At 43.7% G+C, this 18,673-nt stretch overlaps 1 protein-coding gene across 5 annotated transcripts in view; it reads right to left on the bottom strand.

The window, feature by feature from the left end:
- Positions 1-18,673, bottom strand: part of GALNT13 (polypeptide N-acetylgalactosaminyltransferase 13) — a 1,280,472-nt gene that overhangs the window by 612,658 nt on the left and 649,141 nt on the right. For all 5 annotated transcript variants that reach the window (XM_069616427.1, XM_069616426.1, XM_069616425.1 and 2 more), the window contains exon 7: positions 17,376-17,556. In XM_069616427.1, the coding sequence (XP_069472528.1) occupies positions 17,376-17,556 (181 nt within the window). The remainder of the gene's footprint in view (positions 1-17,375; positions 17,557-18,673) is intronic.

Raw genomic sequence — 18,673 nt, forward strand, 5'->3', positions numbered from 1 at the left:
GGACTATGGTACTGGATCCAGGTAGATCAGCCCTCTGGTCTCCACCGCCAGTCCCGGCTTTGTCGACTGCTGGCTCACCTGCTCTATTCCAGGCCAGGGCAGCCCCAGGGGCCGAGAGACTATCTACTGTCTGCACCAAGGCCGTCTACAGGTACCAGAACAAATGTCTCCCTGGAACAGGTAAAACTCCTGGGAGCAGGCGACTACACCGAAGGGTGGTCGAAAAGTGCCCATTAGCGGGTATATACAACTGTGAATGGCAAGTATATTCTGGGGGGTTGGGGGTATCTAAATGACGAATGGACAGGAGGCCAACCTAGATGATTGGATAATAATTACCCCCATGAAGAGGTAGACAGCCTGCAGGAACAGAGTCAGGAAGGACCCAGGAGGGTAATTCAGGGTTTTCTTCACAAGCCGTGGGAAAAAAAGCCAATGATTAACACTCAGGTTTATTCTGCGCATAGGATGCTTTCATTTAGGAAGTTTTATGTAGAGAGGTGATAAGTTGCAGAGTCTGTTCCTCTAACGGGGACATGTCAGACCTTCAGGGTGTGTGCGACTGTGATAGAGGACCGGGGGAGCCTTTGCTTTCTCCTTCGTCATGTTTCTAAGATCGACAGCATTAGGGCAATGCAAAAGGAATATTAAAAAAGGAAAAAAAAGATTGTACGAGAGGATGTATGCATGTAAAAAGAAATTAAACACAATATATATTTGCATAAGTTAAAAAGAGGGTTAATCAATTTTTTTACATTAGTGTTCTTGAGAAATCGTATCTTACATATATTTGAAATTTGTTCTACATGTAAATGAAAATATAAATGGGAAAAATGTGGTAATTTCTAGAAAATGTATCACTCTATTTGGATGATCCATGGTATATTTACCATTCAAAGAGGGCCTTAGATACAGTCATCCAAGATAGCTACCACCATGGAAGAGCTCAGAGCTCAAAGAGTTCCTTGTGGAGGTGGGGAAAAGCAGGCAGAAGTGGAATTAGCTATGGGGATTAGCATGGCTATGGGGAAGGAATGTGAGGGATCAAATCCCCAAACAACACCTAATGCACTGTGTATCCCTCCTGAAATGTCATTTGTGTGTGCCCCTTGTTGGCAGTCCAAATCCCTTTTTACACATGAATCAGATATTGAATGCAATAGTTTGGGCTATCATATATGTCACAAACAACACCTGAATAGCAGAAACTAAAAATCGGAGAAAGCATCTATGAGAATTAAAAAATGGCAGATGGGTTTTAGAAAACATTTCTAAAGAGGGTCCAGCCACCTTTCCCCTTTCTCCCTGAGTTATTGGGATTTCTAGTGGTTTTTTTTTCTGGATCAATGGCCCTGCCTGGATAGGGTCAGCTATGCTCTGGCCTGGCAGTGAAATCTGGAATTTTGCATAGTGAAGATGGAATTTCTGGATATCCAGGAGCTGGAAAATTCTGAAGAGAGTGTGTCCTTTGTCTCTGTGAGTTTCCCTCTTTTATAAGGCGGGTGACATCACAGGTTTTATCATGGGGGCAGGACTTTGGCTTGACATGCCACTAACAACTTGGTCAGGGTTTACCGTTACCACCTTCCTGTCAATCGGCTGGGCTTCAAGGACATGACATCAGTTTTAGGGTGTGAGCTTAAATTGTCCATGCCCTCCCACAGTCATTTCAGCCAAAAATCAGTTATGACATACATTTCACATTTTTAGAGTTGTGGCATTTTTGAAAATCACATAGGCAAATGACACATTTCATACAGATCATGGCATTCCGACTCCCAAGTCTGTACTTTGTCATTTCGCCCTCCTAATAATCTTTTACACTTTTCAGTGGGAGCTATTTCACCTACAATTCTACAATTTTATATATTTGTACCTATTATCACAGAGCATGTTTGCATACAATTTTAAAGTTGCACCATGTAAACTTTTATGAATTACATCCCCTAGCAAGGAGGGAGGAGGAATTTATAGGAAAAGGAAGGCGAGAAATTAAAACGCTATTTTCCTGTATGATAATCAGATGAATTTGAATACAGTCACACTACTCGTATGCAAGAGTGCTTATTATTGTCACCTCACAAACCACTCATATAGGTGCCATTAGCTGAGTGGTTGACAATCATTTATGGAAGCGGAGGAACCTCCTGCCACCTGAGCTAGACAGGGAGCACTTTTCACTATCTGGACTTTTCAAAAGCCTGTTAAGGCAAAACCTATGTCCTGGCAACTGGAACAGAGACAATTCTCAATATTCTCCCCCTCTATCACTATCCTATCTATTTAGAATTTGCTGCATCCTATTACCATTAACTAACACGTTTTTGCAATGTTCATGATGAGACACCTATTTGTACGTTACGCGTGGACGCTCTCTAAAAGACTAATTGCCTAGTTTCTGTATGACCTAAAAAAACAGTGTCATTTGGGAAAATAACAAAAGGCACACCGGCCCTGCTCATTTTAGGGGAGTCCATTTTTAATTTGGGTTTTTAAGTGTTGCAAGCAACACCTATAAGCTGAAGCTATTGCATTAGAGTACAAATAGGAAGAAATGGCATATGAGGAGGAATACACAGCTTGTAGGTGTTATTTGGTATATTTGCCCACTGTAAGGGTGCAGAAGTACAAGTCTGACACAATGGTGGCATGGTGATTGGTAAAGACTGTTATTGTGCTCAGAAAGTAAAGAAAAGGGAAACCTAGCTGGCCCTAATTCTAAGAGGGGTTTCCCCTGCCTCAACTAAAAGTACTACCAATCTGTCAGGATATCAAAAGTAAAGAGTTCACCGTCCCGTCAAAAACCTATTTCCTTCCCTTATACTATAAATTAAACAAAATAACGGAAGGGGTTTCAACAGGTCCAGGTTGAGTCTGTGTCTAGAGGGAATGTCTCCTTTATTCATGTTACATTCTTGTTTTTAAGTAACATAAAGCTCCAGGTTCACAAGGTTTCTTAAAGTACAGTTAACAAGAAATAATTTGTTGTTAATCATAGTTGCCTTCACTGTGATTTCCTTGTAACTTTCCTCAGTCATCCTGACCAGGGGATGACTATCTCCCCTCTGGCCAGAGTTCACAATGTTAGGGGTATGTCTCCCTCCCCCTTACCTTCCTCAGGTTTTTGTTAGCTCAAATCTCTGTAGGGGAGAATGTCTCCCTTCCCCTTAGTCTTGCTTATGCCGTTCAATATTGGTGGGGGAATGTCTCCATTCATTTGGCCCTTCTTAGGCTTCTCATATAATACAGTGGTTGATGGGTGAATGTCTCCATTCCCCTATCCTTTCTCGGGCTCTTCGGGCAGTTCAATGTTGTTGGGGGAATGTCTCCCTTCCCCTGGCCTTCCTCAGGCTTCTCAAATAACGCATTTCTTGATTCCTCTGGCTTTCTTAGGCTTCCAGGCAGTTTGCAGTGTTGAGGCAATTACTTATTTTCCTGGTCGTTCTCAGCTTTTGTTACGCATAGCCAACCTGGTTCACTACAATGCCAGGTGCTTTGACATGATTTGATATGGCATTTATAATGCGCCTGCACACAATTGTTTCTAGGCGTGACAAGACAAGGAGGGGGAAAGAAACAGAGGGCGGACAATACAACGCCTTGTGGCATTCAGATTGCACAAGTGCAGGGAAGTGGATGGGGAGAAGTGCCAAGTTGGAAATGCATAGAATGGCCTCTTAGCTTCCACCAGAAATTCTGGCCAACCCTCTAATGGAGATGCCCAAAAACATACACTCACATCTCCTACTGAGCCCAACGCTGGCACAATGGCACAAAATGAGAGCGCTCTTGAGCGCAGATGTGCGAGCCGGCCCTTGTGTGGAAGGTATTACCCAAATTGTTTGTTCACAATTGACCGAATATATATATATATATATATATATATATATATGGGTGTTGGGGGGGTTTGGCGTTGGGTGAGGGTTGTGGGGGGTTTCCCCCCACATATATGGTACAATTGACCTTCACAATTCGGTCAATTGTGAAAAGGTCAATTGTCATTCGAACAGTTGTAAAACGAACAATTCGTATACAACCGTGTGGAACAGTGTAAGGGCAATACTGTTGATAGATCTAGGTCACTCTCTACACCCTAACCAAGACTACATATGGCCAGGTGTTAAGATAATGGAATTATATAATGAACAAGCCCCCAATATTTCCAGGAGGCCAGTCGAATATTACACCTAGGGAAACAGACTGGCTACGATACCACAACATACTAGCGGTAATACACTGAAACACAACTGAGCTGACATTGACAGCTAACCCAGAACTTGAAATGGAACAGAATGTGACCACATACCTACGCCTACACACTTTCAATACCATCTGCACCCTGAACAATACTAAGCGAAACCAAATGCTGGCGACACATTGGTCCACTGACATAGAAACACTGATCGACCCGGGTGATATCTTAGGTTTGTTCGACGCTATACCTGCAACTTCATATAATATCCGTAACAGGGAGATTCAATTCAAACTGGTCCAGTGATTATACTATACACCAAGCAAAAGCACAGAATGGGGCTCACACATACACCCGAATGCTGGCGACACGGCAGGAAATTGGGCAAAATAGGACATATCCTATGGACCTGCCCAAAGAACAAGACGTTCTGGTTAAAGATGCACAAATTGATCAGTAAGATACATGGGGTAACCATAGAGTTAGACCCGGCCCCAATGTCATTTTGGACCAGAGATGAAGATCGGCACAGCGACCCGATGAATAGGAAACTAATGCACTCAGCCCAAAAACCTCTGATCCTCCACTGGAAAACAGACACGACCCCAACAAAACAGGCCTGGCTATCCATAGCAACCAAAATATGATTGCTAGAATGTGCGGTCTTAAAATGCTGCAACAAACCCACACAAGCAGACCAATTGAGAACACTGGTAGATACCTATCTCTAAACTATACATGTCTCCACACTACTTGTGACAGAATACGACTCTACACTTATTGACTAACCCACATAGATGGGCACAAAATCACGCGTATACATACATACATTGTTAAGGATTCCAATCGGGCGTCACACACTGGACCAGGACACTTGGTCTAAGCCTGGGATGTGGTGCTCAATAGGAATGCTTTTTCTTTAATATCAATTAATTCAAATTGAGCCGGTACCCGGCCCGTCTCACACCCCCTTTTTACAAATTCCCCCCGGGTCACAATGGACCATGAACCAGACCGGTTGTTGAAAATACAGTATTCAATGTATTTTTTAAATTCACAAAAATCACAAAAATATTACTATTGGGCAGCAATCACCAATGGAGTGGTACTTTAAGTACCACTCCATTGGTGACATCTTTAAGTACATCTTTAAGTACATCTTTAAGTGGATAGGTACTCGAAGTACCTATCCACTTAAAGACGGCCGCCCGCCCGATGCCTGCTGCCCTCTCTGCTTAACCCAGCCTCCAGCAGCCACCTGATTGGCCTTCCGGCCTATCTTCACCCCCATTGGCTGCCGGCAGGCGAAGCCGGCCCACTCTTGCCAAGGCCCACGAAGGCAAGGCTGCTACCTGTTTTGAGCCTGTTTTCAGCCGCTTCTGCCTCTGCCAGTCCCCCTGGCCCTCACAGGAGAGCACCAGTATGGAGAACTCGCCGCCCCAGGACCACTAACCATCACCTTGGAGCACCTGAGGTCTACGGGTAAGCCCACCAGAAGCAGAACACGCACTCTCACTTATCCCCAAGCTGACTAACCCCCCCCCCCTTTTTTTGGCGCAAAACACTACCACCTGGCTGCTGCCGTACACACCTACACCCAAGGACAGCACGCGACAACTGTACTAAAAACCCGTCTTGCTCGCTCACGGCTACGCACCCTCTCTAGCCATACTGTGTCTCAATGCAGATACACTGCCTGCTCCGCTATATGTGTATCTGAATACCCCTTAATATGCCCAACACTGCATTTTGCTCCTTTTTGTTATATTGGAATCTAGGTAGACTGCCACTGTTATCTATTGCTTAAACACTGCATTTTGCTCCTCTTTGTTAAATTGGAATCTAGGTAGACTGCCACTGTTATCTACTGCTTAAACACTGCATTTTGCCCCTTTTTGTTAATTTGGAATCTAGGTAGACTGCCACTGTTATCTACTGCTTAAACACTGCATTTTGCCCCTTTTTGTTAATTTGGAATCTAGGTAGACTGCCACTGTTATCTATTGCTGAAACACTGCAATTTGCTCCTCTTTGTTAAATTGGAATCTAGGTAGACTGCCACTGTTATCTATTGCTGAAACACTGCTTTTTGCCCCTTTTTGTTAGACTTGATTCCAGGCTGACTGCCACTAATATTTTGCTATGTACTCTCTTCCCCTCCTCACCTGCTTAATTAGCACGCTACTCACCTTGATTACCTCACCACACCCTTCCACTCTAAAGCACCACCACTATAAATCAGCCTGCACCATCGATCTCACACAATAGACCCCTTGCCCAAGCCATCACACACTCCACATAACACAGCACTAATGATACCTACCCTCAACCTCAGACTAGACAGACTCCGAGCCCGCACCATCCCTACCCACCATTATGCCACTCCTACACACCTATCACTCAGAAACCACAGACTTAGCTCACGCACCTATAAAGTGCACACACTCCACTCCCATAACAAAACATCCACATGCCAGGAACATAAACACTCACCTACCACACCAAGCAGTAACTCCTACTCTCATTACACCACTGGACCTAAAGTAGACTCCCTCACCACACCCTCAAAAATCTCCTTCCCTTGCCCAACGCCTTACAAATGCGCTTTAATCAATGTACGATCACTCAATGCCCACGCATTAGAAGTAAATGACCTAATAACTACTCAAAACCTAGACTTACTCGCTGTCACAGAGACATGGCTCAACGAAGCCTCCGGCCCAGCCATTTCACTTGCCCTTCCACAAGGGTATGCCATCCTCAGACAAGACAGGACAGCCAGAACAGGAGGGGGGGTAGCCATTATTCACAAAGAAACCCTCCCTATTAGAGCCATACCCTACCAAGAGGAAGGTAATCTAGACATCCTATCAGTCAAACTAGCACTCTCTCCAAATAGCACAATAAATATTCACACCATATACCGTCCTCCTGGCCCAACCTCTAACTTCATAGGTCAAATGAATCACCTCCTAAGAAACAACCTTAAAAAATCTACTAAATCACTTCTCATAGGTGACCTTAACTTAGGATTCAACGACTCCAAGGACAAAACTGCCATCTCTCTAGCCAAGGACCTCCAAGACCTAGGCTTTTCTCAAAAGATCATCTCACCTACTCACTCTAAAGGACGCATCCTTGACTGGATCATAGATCACAACTGTGATACAGCCATCACCGCCAATACCAGCCTCCCATGGACAGACCACAACCTTCTCCTATTTGACATCCCTATTTTAATAAGCGCTAAAGTGCCTAATAAAGCCCCAGCAACCTCAGCAAGAAGCGCCAAAAAACTCACTACAGATAATATCATTGCACTCCTCAATCTACCCTGCCTAGCGCCCCCATTCTTCGATGACCCCAACATCCTCGCAGAAATATTCAAAGACACCATCACCATGGCTGTCAACACTGCGGCCCCACTAGAAATCAAAAAAGAAAAAAAATCCTTCCACTCCAATTCCTGGTTCACTCAGGAACTCCAGACCCTGCGCAAAGACAAACGCTTAGCCCTAAACAACTGGAAGCTTAACCCATGTGATAGCACAAAAACTAACTTCAAATCCATAGCTAAAAAATACAAAGATGCAATCTTCCATGCTAAATCAGAAACTTACAACAACCGCATTTCCAATGCCAACTCCCACTCCAAAGAACTTTTCAATATATTCAAAGAGCTAACCGTACCACCCACATGCCCTGATGAGATCGTCAAAGACGAGGCATGGTGTACAGGCATTCAATCAGCCATGCTTACAAAAATAAACCTCCTCCAAAACAAAATATCCCACCACTTTAAAACCTTACCCAAACAAAGTGAACATGCTCAGATAATACCTCATGCTAAAGTAAGAAACGGGCCCAAATTTACATTTACCGAAATCTCAGAAACTGAGGTCACTGACATTCTCAGACACCTCAAACCATCACAATGTAAGGGTGATGTATGCCCCCCAAAAATCATCAAAGACTGCGCAGAACCACTCGCCCCCCTTCTCACAGCATTCATCAATGCATCCTTCAAAACGGGCATAGTTCCAAACAGCCTTAAAGAGGCTTGGGTCCGCCCTCTCTTAAAAAAACCGACACTAGACCCTACCAACCCTAACAACTACCGTCCCATAACCACAGTCCCCTTCCTCCTGAAATTACTTGACAAGGCCGCCCATAAACAGATTCAACTATACCTGGAACAGAACGCAATCCTAGGTAAAAGACAATCCGGGTTCCGCAAGGGACACGGTACTGAAACCGCCCTTCTAGACTTAAAAAACGAAATTACCAACATCTTAGACAAAGGCAAGCCTGCCCTCCTCCTCCTCCTTGACCTTTCAGCGGCGTTTGACTTGGTAGACCACACCACTCTTACCAGCCATTTGACACACGCAGCACACTTCTCTAAGGACGCAGCATCCTGGGTAACATCATTCTTAGAGGGAAGAGCAATGAAAGTGTTCTCTAACACAGCTCATGCTGCACCCTCCATCATCCACTGTGGGGTACCACAAGGTTCCTGTACTGCCCCCACGCTCTATAACCTCTTTACCAAACCATTATTTGACAAACTTGACGCGCTGGGAATCACATACACAAACTACGCCGACGACACACAGGTACTCCTCCCCCTGACAGGAAACTATCTCCAAGACGCATCTACCTTACAGCAAATCTACTCTACCATACAGGCCTGGATGGCTACCAACGGCCTCTGCTTGAACGGGGACAAGACCGAAATCCTCATTTTAGGACAGAAATCGACCCTCTCCAAACTCAACCCACTGTACATCAATTTCAACATAGACAATTGCATCATCCCTGTCCTATCCTCAGTCAAAACACTTGGGGTTCACATAGACGCAACACTTTCCATGGACAAACAAGTCAGCGCCATAGTCTCGGCCTCAGCACTTACTACTAAACTCATTAATGCAATAAAACCATTCCTAACCAAGGATAGCTGCCTCTCCATCGCCCGAGCAACTATAGGAGCCAAACTAGATTATTGTAATGCGCTCTTAGCCGGAACCTCCCAAAAAAACCTATCTAGGCTTCAAACCACTCAAAACAATGCTCTCAGAGCAGCCCTCAGCATACCCAAAAGAGAACACATCACACAAGCCAGAATAGCAGCACATTGGCTCCCAGTTAAAGACCGTATCTCCTTCAAAATCCTCACAACCACCCACAAATGTATCAACCTCACAGCTCCCTCCTATTTATCAGACACGATACAAAGATACCAATCCACAAGACCTAGAAGAGCACAATATACGAACCAACTAGCAATACCTCGCATCAACAGAATCAAAGCAGGAGGTATAGGCTTCCCTTTCCTCGCACCTAAACTCTGGAACTCTCTTCCTACTGACCTCAGAGCTGATACATCTCTATTCTCCTTCCGAAAAAAGCTTAAAACTGCCCTATTCAACTAAACACGATTGCATGTACTCCTAATGCTTTTGCACTCATGCAAAAAATGTATCCACTTGAACTGTATGTAACTAAGTAAGCAACTCTGTAACCAGCGCCACGATGCCTTTGGTCTGATGTGCGCTTAACAAATGCGAATAAATAAATAAATAAAAATAAATAAATGGGGTGATAATGACAATGGAAATGGAAGCAATGCACTTAGTTAACCTTCTAGTATACCATATCCAAAGCACAAATGAATAGGAGCACTTTTTGAATTAGGATAGAAAGCACCCAAGTGAAGGTTCCCCCCTGCAATGTTCCCTCTACCCACAAATACTGAGTGGACCGAACGAAGCAGCACATAGACAGGGATACGAGGCAGTAAACATAGGCAAAATCCGACCTTCCCTTACAAAATAAGAGGCAAAAACCCTTAGCAAAGGCCCAAAATGACACTTGGGTTTTGACAATGAATGAATTAATTGTATGTGTGTTTAAATAAAGGTATACAGATTTTTTATCATAGTATCACGTATGTTATATCACTATCAACCATAAGGTAAGGTATCACAAAAGCATACAGTTCACAACAAAGATTCAAACTGAAAACCCAGTGCAGCGAATTCACACATGGAAAAGTTGCAAAATACGGGTGAAAAACACTGAATCGTAATGCGGTTTTGGGCAGGGCGAGAGATGAACAGCACAGGGACAATACCGAAGTTAAAGGAGGGCTATAACTGAAGAATTGAGAGAGATTTGGAAAGTAGAATGAGTTTTTTTTTTTAGGAAAATTGAGCAGTCCAAAAGAGAAAATTGGTTGTAACAATGAAAGGCCAAGTTTACTTAAACGAAATTATTTAAACTATATTGTTAAAGAAAGCCACAGTATGTTCAAAGATTGATTTGCGACGTCAACCTTTTCCCACCGGGTTCTGATCTATGTGGGAATTAATTAAAATTACTCCAAATATTACTAATGAGTTACAATATGAGGTGAATGAAAGAATTGCGCTAACACTAGAAAACAAGAACAGGGTGCACAGAAAATTAGAACAGTTTCTACCAGTTATTAGGGTATGGATTGGGTTGCTTAGAGAGTGGCACAAAGACAACAGTCAAGATGGGGTAGACTGCATGCTATGGGATGGGAATACTCACAGTCCTTTCTTAAATTTGGGATTAGGAACAGTCAACCGGGTTCTGGACCCCAGGGCTCGGGTCACCAGGTAGCGGCAGACTCTCCTATCAGAACAACAGCTTGGCCTGTCTGGTCACCGGATACAAGGACAGCTGGATGGCAAGGTTGCAGCGGGCATGCAGTTAGTGGGCAAAATGACAGGCTGGTCTCAGGATGCTTCCCAAAAGAATACCAGAGCTTTTCCCTTTGGTTAGTGGGATTTTTAGTGGGATTTTTAGTGGGATTTCTGGATTGAGGACTTGCTGGCATGGTCAGCAATGTTTTGGCCTTGCACTGGAATCAGCTATTCTTTGGCCTTGCAGTGGAATCTGGAATCAGCTATGCTGTGGCTTTGCAGTGGGATCTGGAATCAGCTATGATTTGGCTTTGCAGTGGGATCTTGAATTAGCTATGCTTTGGCTTTGCAGCGGGATCTGGAATCAGCTATGCTTTGGCTTGGCAGCGGGATCTGGAATCAGCTATGCTTTGGCTTGGCAGTGGGATCTGGAATCTGGCAAGATGAAGTGGAAGATGAGGAACGCAGGTGCAGGAAATTCAGGAAAGAGTATGTGTGCAGAGTTCTGTCAACAACCCTTTGTATAGAGCATGGTGACATCATAGAATTATATGGTAGGGCAGGCTTAGCTATGCACGCTTCTAAATAACTGGATTCGTCAGGGGTGAGAGTGACTGCCTTCCTCCCAGCTGGTTCAATGGCATGATGTCAGATTTATGATATGAGTTTTACAATGTCCAGAACCTCCCACAGTTACTTTAGCTAAAATCCAGTTTTGCCATAAATGGCACATTTGTACAGTTGGGGCATCTTAACAAATTACATAAACAGTTTACATATTTTATGCAGAAAATACCAGTCCAACTCTCCAGTTTGTGAGACAGTTTCGCCATTCTAATCATTTTTAGTCATTTTCAGTGTGAAATATTCAGCCTAAAAATCTACTTTATACATGAGTATGGATTATCATTTGGCATATCAGTATTGATTTTCACATTGGCATCAGGTACACTTTGCGTGGAATACCCAATTCTCTGCTATTTCTGTTCCCAAGGTGGCAGCGAAGGCTACAATGTCTTAAATTAAAACCCACAATATTACATTAAAACTGTTAGCTTTTTAACATTCCTGCAACGTTCTGTTGCAAAAATTACTGTCTTTAAATGTTTCTTAATAAAATATTCTTTTGAAACAAATGTGCATCCTTTATCCTTCACTGGAACAATTTGTTTCTCTTCCGCTACCACCAACTGTAAATTCAGCCCAGTGTGGGGAGGGGTTTCCCTTGTTTCATTGAAGGTTTATTGCTGCTTCCACTTCACGGGTTGGTGTCCCAGAAGTTCCATTGTAAGAGGCCTCAGTCCAGACAAAAGTCTGCCAAGATAGCAATTGTTAGGAAAGATTTCATAATTGCATGTAGTTTCCCTCCATGTGGCAACCCCCAAACTTTGTGCTGTTGTTTTACACCCTGATCTAGACTTTGCCAGAGAAGCCCAGCCTTCCGCTGCACTCCTCTGGGCTTTCGCTCAATTCTTATGGGGAAAATGACATGCCCTTAAGACAGTCAGTACTGGGAGACTTTGTTTCCCTTAGTCCTTTCCTCATGTTGCAGCTTTTGAGCAACATGAAACAAGAGTGCACCGTAACTTACATTAGCGCGCTCTTGGGTCTCTAGTCATTCCAAAGGACCTAGAAACTCTCGCTGGACTTATTATGAAATGTGCAAGTGTGTCACGAACGGGACTGGTGGCAGCTATCTTTTCTCTTGTGTTTTGAACCCTTTTGTGCCATGTATCTGCGCTTCCAACGTTTGACACGAATAGGTGGCCTGGCTCCCAAAATGGCCATGCCACAAGGTTCTTTGTCCTGTCCGCTGACCGTCTTGCCCCTTCACCTTCCCCCAGGTCGAGCCGACCCGGGGCAGTCCTCATTTGATCATGCACTTTCCCGCGAAACACAATGCTTTCACTGGCTTCTGCATGCCTTGTGTGTGTGCCTGGTGTGTGCCTCCAGGATGTGGGTTGGGATGTCTGTTCCCAATACACATCCTGGGTGCCAGAGAGTCTGGAGTGTCCTGAATGCCTGGGACCACCGTGGTCCGTGATAGGTCCACGTATGGTGTGAGTGTTTGTGAGCAGATCTCCCATTGGGCCCTCTCCGTTTTGGCGTGAAGGGAACTTTGGATAAGAGGAGGCTGAAAACACCACTACCATGTCGATCTCCGGCGTTCACACCGAACAAGGGATAAGGAGCCAAGTATCCTGGAACAATAGGCTGAGTCAAGGAACCACTGGTGACCCGCTGAAGGTTTTGCACCCTGAACTGCTGTCGTCCTGCGAGACCCCTCTGCATCTGATTGTCCTAGAAGGTCTGCGAAGGCGCTTCGACTCATTGGAATAGTGGGATCAACTATTCCCGGCACCTTCATCAAACCCTGCAAGTAAGCCTCTTTGGAAGTGTCCCTGGGCCAACCAGTGGGCTGACCAGCTTACGCAAGATGCTTTGCTCTGTCACCACCGCCTTTGGAATACTGCTTGCTCTGCGTCCACGGCACCCTCACTCTGAATTTGTACACTTGGCATTCCCAGGTCTGAAGTGAGACGAATGCGCCCAGACCAGAGTAACCGCGGTTGCCGTGTTGCCCTGCTGTGGGAACAACCTGTGCATGTCCACTGCATTTGGGACACCCTCGACCCTGCATCCTGCTACGTAGAATCTACACGGTGTCGAGACGTCCTGATCATCGCAGCTGAACCTGCCAGCAACGTGAACTGAACTGGAGAAGTCTGGGTCTGCCTGCATCGGTGACCGGCGAGTAGTCCATACCCCAACCGGTGGGCCCTTGCCCAGAAGCCGTTTCTTTTCTGCTGTTGTGAAATAGCGACTCTATCCCGCACTCTCACCCTGCCTCTGCCCACAAGTGGAGGCCTTGCTTGAGTAGTGGGGACTTTTTCTGCATCGCTTCATTCACCTTCCTGAACTGCCTGATATCCTCGAAGAGGCCCTCTTTTGTCCATTGGCACCAGCGTGTGCAGGTACTTTGAGCATAAGGCTCCTCTCTTTGTAGGGCTCTGACTTCCTCCTAGTTAGGTGTATTTCGGATGTCGAACTGGGTCTAATGATTACTTGCACTGCCTGTTTTCCTCCCCATCTAGGTGGTCTACATATTACGTGCTCCTAACTCCTTAGACCCCGCGGTCTTGTATATATATAGTATTGATTGTGATGTGTTGGTTTACTTCAGTATTATTGTGATTCTGTGCTATGGTCGATGTTACAAAGGCCTTGTAATAAATGTGTCTATATTTTTAATATAACACCTATCTGGAGTAATTTGTAAGTGTCCTTGCTTTGTGTGCTCATTGAGGTCTTTCCGTCACCCTCACCCCTCTTGGACTTAGTCTTGACCGCCGCCATCGCTACCCTGATTGGTCTGGCTTGTCCAGAGGTTACCCTGTTCCAAGAAACTAGGCTGGCCTTCTGAACCTCTGCCCCTCCAGGTCACAGTTCAGAAATCCATCTTAACAGCAATTAACACTTGTGTGTTCTTGCATCTACTATGAGGAGCCTTCTGTTGCTGGCAACCCCCAAGCCAAAACCTGTTTGGGGCTGATTTCCCCCATGTAGCCAATGCAATTCAATTCCTTATTTTATTTATTTTTGTTATAAGTCAGAAAAAAGCCTGTTGAATAATATCTCCCATATATGTTTCACAGCACAAAACCCCTTCACATTGCCAGATAAGGGCAGGGCCTTATCAAACATACACTTTTAAACAAATATTTATCTTTATTTGCAAAAGTACATTTAAACATGTGATGACAGCGGACAATTTCCTTGCAAATTTGTTTTTTCTCTCCCCTCTGAATTCCCACATTGTTTTGTAGACAGAGTTAGTTTCTGGTATGCAGCAATTTGTTTAAACACAGATGCACTGAAATTGACATGGGCCCAGAGAGCTAGGGCCTCTTTGACGCATTGATCTTTGATATTGTGTAGCCCCAAAAGTAAAGCTTCTTTTGATTTCTTTAGATCTGAATAACAGCCTGTCATTCAGGGGTACAGCTCTTGTCTGTTGGAGCACATTGTGAATGTGGATAAGCATGGCAGGAACTCATTAATAAAGTAGTGTGATGAGGAACAGAGGAAAAAGAGTATCAGCGCAGCATCATTTTTAAATGTAAATATTTCCCTTTTTCAATGGGAAACTTTGACTTGCAGCAAAGCAGCATTTTCATTCCCCTTCTTTTGCACATGTAAGAACACACTGGCAGGCTTTCTCAGTGTGCCCCCTTGTTCCATCCGGCCCGATATGTGCTTGGCAAGATGGTGCAGCCATCTGTTTGTAGTTGCGAAACACAGTTTTGCCCTGAGGCAGTGGTGCTCACAGGAGCCACCACAGCCATTTTGCTGCTTCTGCTAAAGTGCAGCTTGGTTCTGTAAGGGAGTACAGCTAAGTGGGTAAATATATCCCACAACATATGCAAGTTGGGGGGGTGTTATGAGAGGGTGGGTAGCCCCCATGTTGGTGGCGAGAACAGGATGGCTAAAGGGCATGGGGTGAGGGATTAGGAGCTTTAAGAAATAAGTGTGATACTCCATAAATGTAACTATCGAATAACTGCACTCAAAGATATGACATATGATGCATGTACTCCTAACTGTATTTTTTTTTAAACCCAATAAAAGGAGTGTTCAAAAACATATCAAATATCTGCTTCAGTAGAGGGACGAGTATCCATTTTTGTTGAAAAGTTACGCTGTCCACATGATTTAGGAAATAATCTGTGTCTGCCAGCAACACAGCGATAGTCCAGGTCACAAATGTAAGAATGGCTACGCCATTTGACTAAGCCATTTACTAGCACCAGTGATCATGGGCTCTGCAATGTCAATCCTCCAAGCGAGTGCGACCGTATTGAGTGCTTGAATGTTGGGTGGGGCTTATTCAAGGAATTTCAAAGTTAATCGGAGCACCAGCAAACAAAGATGTTTGGTGGTGATGCAGATGGACAGATGAAAGAAGCTGGGAAACCTCATGGCCCTATTCACTTCCCCCTGCTACTCAATAATACAATCTGAAATTGTAAGAGTCGCATATCCTGGCAACCCTCATCCAGCGTAAAATTCAGTACGTCAATCACAGCATGAGAGTCAGCAACTGCAAACACAGACGCCAACTGTCCATGCAGGAGAACCATGCAATTGTGGAGAAACACTTTTCTTCTGGGCACAGCCAGTTGTGTCAAGGTGGACCTAAGGGGTTACATTAAATAACATGAGGTAAAACTGCCTGTACTTCACAGACTCTGGTATCTTGAGCATCTATATCTCTTGGTCATGTACAATGGGCCTTGCATTTATTTATAGAGAGAGGTAGAGCGGTGATAGGTGGTATGAAAACACCTCAAATGGGTTCGGAATATCCTAAGTTACCAGTACATTTTCAAGTGGAACATCGTCTTTTTCACTGGTGATGGGACCTTCTTCAGTCCTTCTTACTTCACTTGGAACCCACACTCATACTGCTTACTCCTTTCCATGCAAATACCGTACCCCCAACCACCTGTATACTTCATGAGATTTTTTAGATGCTTGCAAAACAGAGTTTATGAATTGACTGAGAGCTTGTTTCCAAATTTAAAAGAAGTATATTTTCCCCTCATTTAGTTACTAGTCCAGGTGAATTAACAGCCTTTCTTTTAAGCATTCTCACTTCCCAAATGCATTGAGATTATTGCTCAAAGTTGCAAATCTAAACCAGTTAGGAGGGCAACCAAGGTATCCTTTGGTAACCATTACAATATGTTTTGTGAAGAAGAGTAAAGAAGAGATTGCAAAAGCACAAAGCCATGTCAAAGTATCAAAGAATTTATCAAAGATTGCCCAAAGAAAAGAAGAGGAGGCAACACCTACACCTTCCCCGCCCCGGTAGTGTTAACTTCAGTAAATGCTGGTTCAACAACCCTCTCCCCACCCAACAAATACCCACCCCTCCACATGGCTGGGTGTTAGAAACAATTACAGTACTGGTGAATCATGTGGGTTGAACATCAAAGTGACAGTCTTTGTGGAACGTATTGATAATTTAAAAATTGTGAAAGCTGCTTGCTGCTCAAAGAGGAGCTGTTATTGTTCTAAACGTATTTTAAATATCAGTTTACCCTGGAAGGGTGACTTTACTTGAACATGTTTGAAAACCCTGTTAGATCACAATTTTAGGGCAGTTTAGAAATGACCCTCTGTCAGTCAAAATATGCATGCCCACCACAAGCATCAGGCTTGTCTTCTATTTGGGGAGCGCTTTAATAAAGGGCTAAGGGAGTGGCATGCAAATGATCTTGACACATTTTTCTATTGTATGCCAAGATATGTTTAAGAAAAAGATGCGTAATGTCAATATTATTTTTTTATGAATTAGCTGACCTAGATCAACTTTACAATTTATAAAACAATCAATTACTTTTGTGATATGTATATGTTGCATTCTAGATGATACACTAGCACTCTCAATGATGTACAGTTGGTAGAATATTAATGAAAACCTAGGCACATTGTATTGCAGTTACCTGGGGATATGATGTAGAAGAAATCCTTAAATTCATCCATCCACACTTCCGCAAGTCGCCTGTTGTTCTTGTTGATCACATGACCAGTCCCCCCGGGAAAGGTATACGGGGTGGCTTTGCGAAATACATGGCCTACGTGGGAACATGTTATAATTTCTAGTGATCCTCCACACTGCCAGATCTGTAAAGAGAAAAATGCAGCAGTCGTGATATTGCAGACGGTTTTTGACAAAGAGCCAGATTCAAAAACCTTTTTTTTTTAATGGGAGTGTTCCATTATAAAACGCTTCTGCGAATAAGGCCCATTATCTCTTGAATGTTTTGTTATGCATTTATGACTACGTTTAAGATGTCCTGTTAAATAGGCAACTGCAAATACAAATAAACACGCACTGTCTCAGGTTTAATGAGTTGAGCAAGGGCGAGCTTTTGAAATTCTTTTCACGAAGGCAAGTGATGTGTGAGTGAGTTCGAATTTGCAACTACATGAGGCAGGTCATTTGAAGTTCAAATGATTCTCTGCATGGTGTTTTGAAGAGACAGGAGCACGAGGTTAGAGCTATGTTTAGTCTAAGAAAAGGCATGTTTATGGAATAGTGCTAGATTAGGAATAGACCCAGAGTAGGTTCAAACAGAAATACATTGAGAGTAAGTTGTATAAAGGACTGGAGTTCAAGTATTAAACTAGAGTGTAACAGGGTAACACTGTTTTTTCTAGAGACACTAGCAACACCAAAGTACAGAGTGTCCCACTTATTAGTGGTTAAGAGAGGAAAGAAACATATCATGTTTCTGGAGTGTCAAGACAAAATCACAGATCACCACACGTGATTTTATTGGGTGCAGAAAAGTGCATAATCAGAAAGAGTCACACTTGTTATTTTGGTGCAAGAGAATCTAAATCACAGAGAAAAGTTACATTTTTGGGTGCAGGAGAACACACAATACCAGCACTGTCCAGGGAATTCATCGGTTTAGGTGAGCAGAGGCACACCTGATTATTATATTAGGGTAAACTTTAGCAGGAACCCATATTTTGCAAACAGAGGCTACAACAGCAACACCAAAGCACAATGAGGCCCACTTATTTGTTTTCGCACATGAGAACAGAAAATCACACATAGGCACTTGCTATGGTCTGGTATATGTGAATACAATTATAGGGCATAGCGATCTCTTACATGAAGGAGAAAGCAACTATGATCTTTTTTGGTGAGAACAATGACATCTCAGAGATGCGTATGTGATTGTTTTGTTTTGATGATATTGAGAGGATAACATCAAAAATCTGCATCTGT

Source organism: Ambystoma mexicanum, chromosome 9 (assembly GCF_040938575.1).
Source record: "Ambystoma mexicanum isolate Mex_15411 chromosome 9, UKY_AmexF1_1, whole genome shotgun sequence".
Classification (NCBI taxonomy): Eukaryota; Metazoa; Chordata; class Amphibia; order Caudata; family Ambystomatidae; genus Ambystoma; species Ambystoma mexicanum.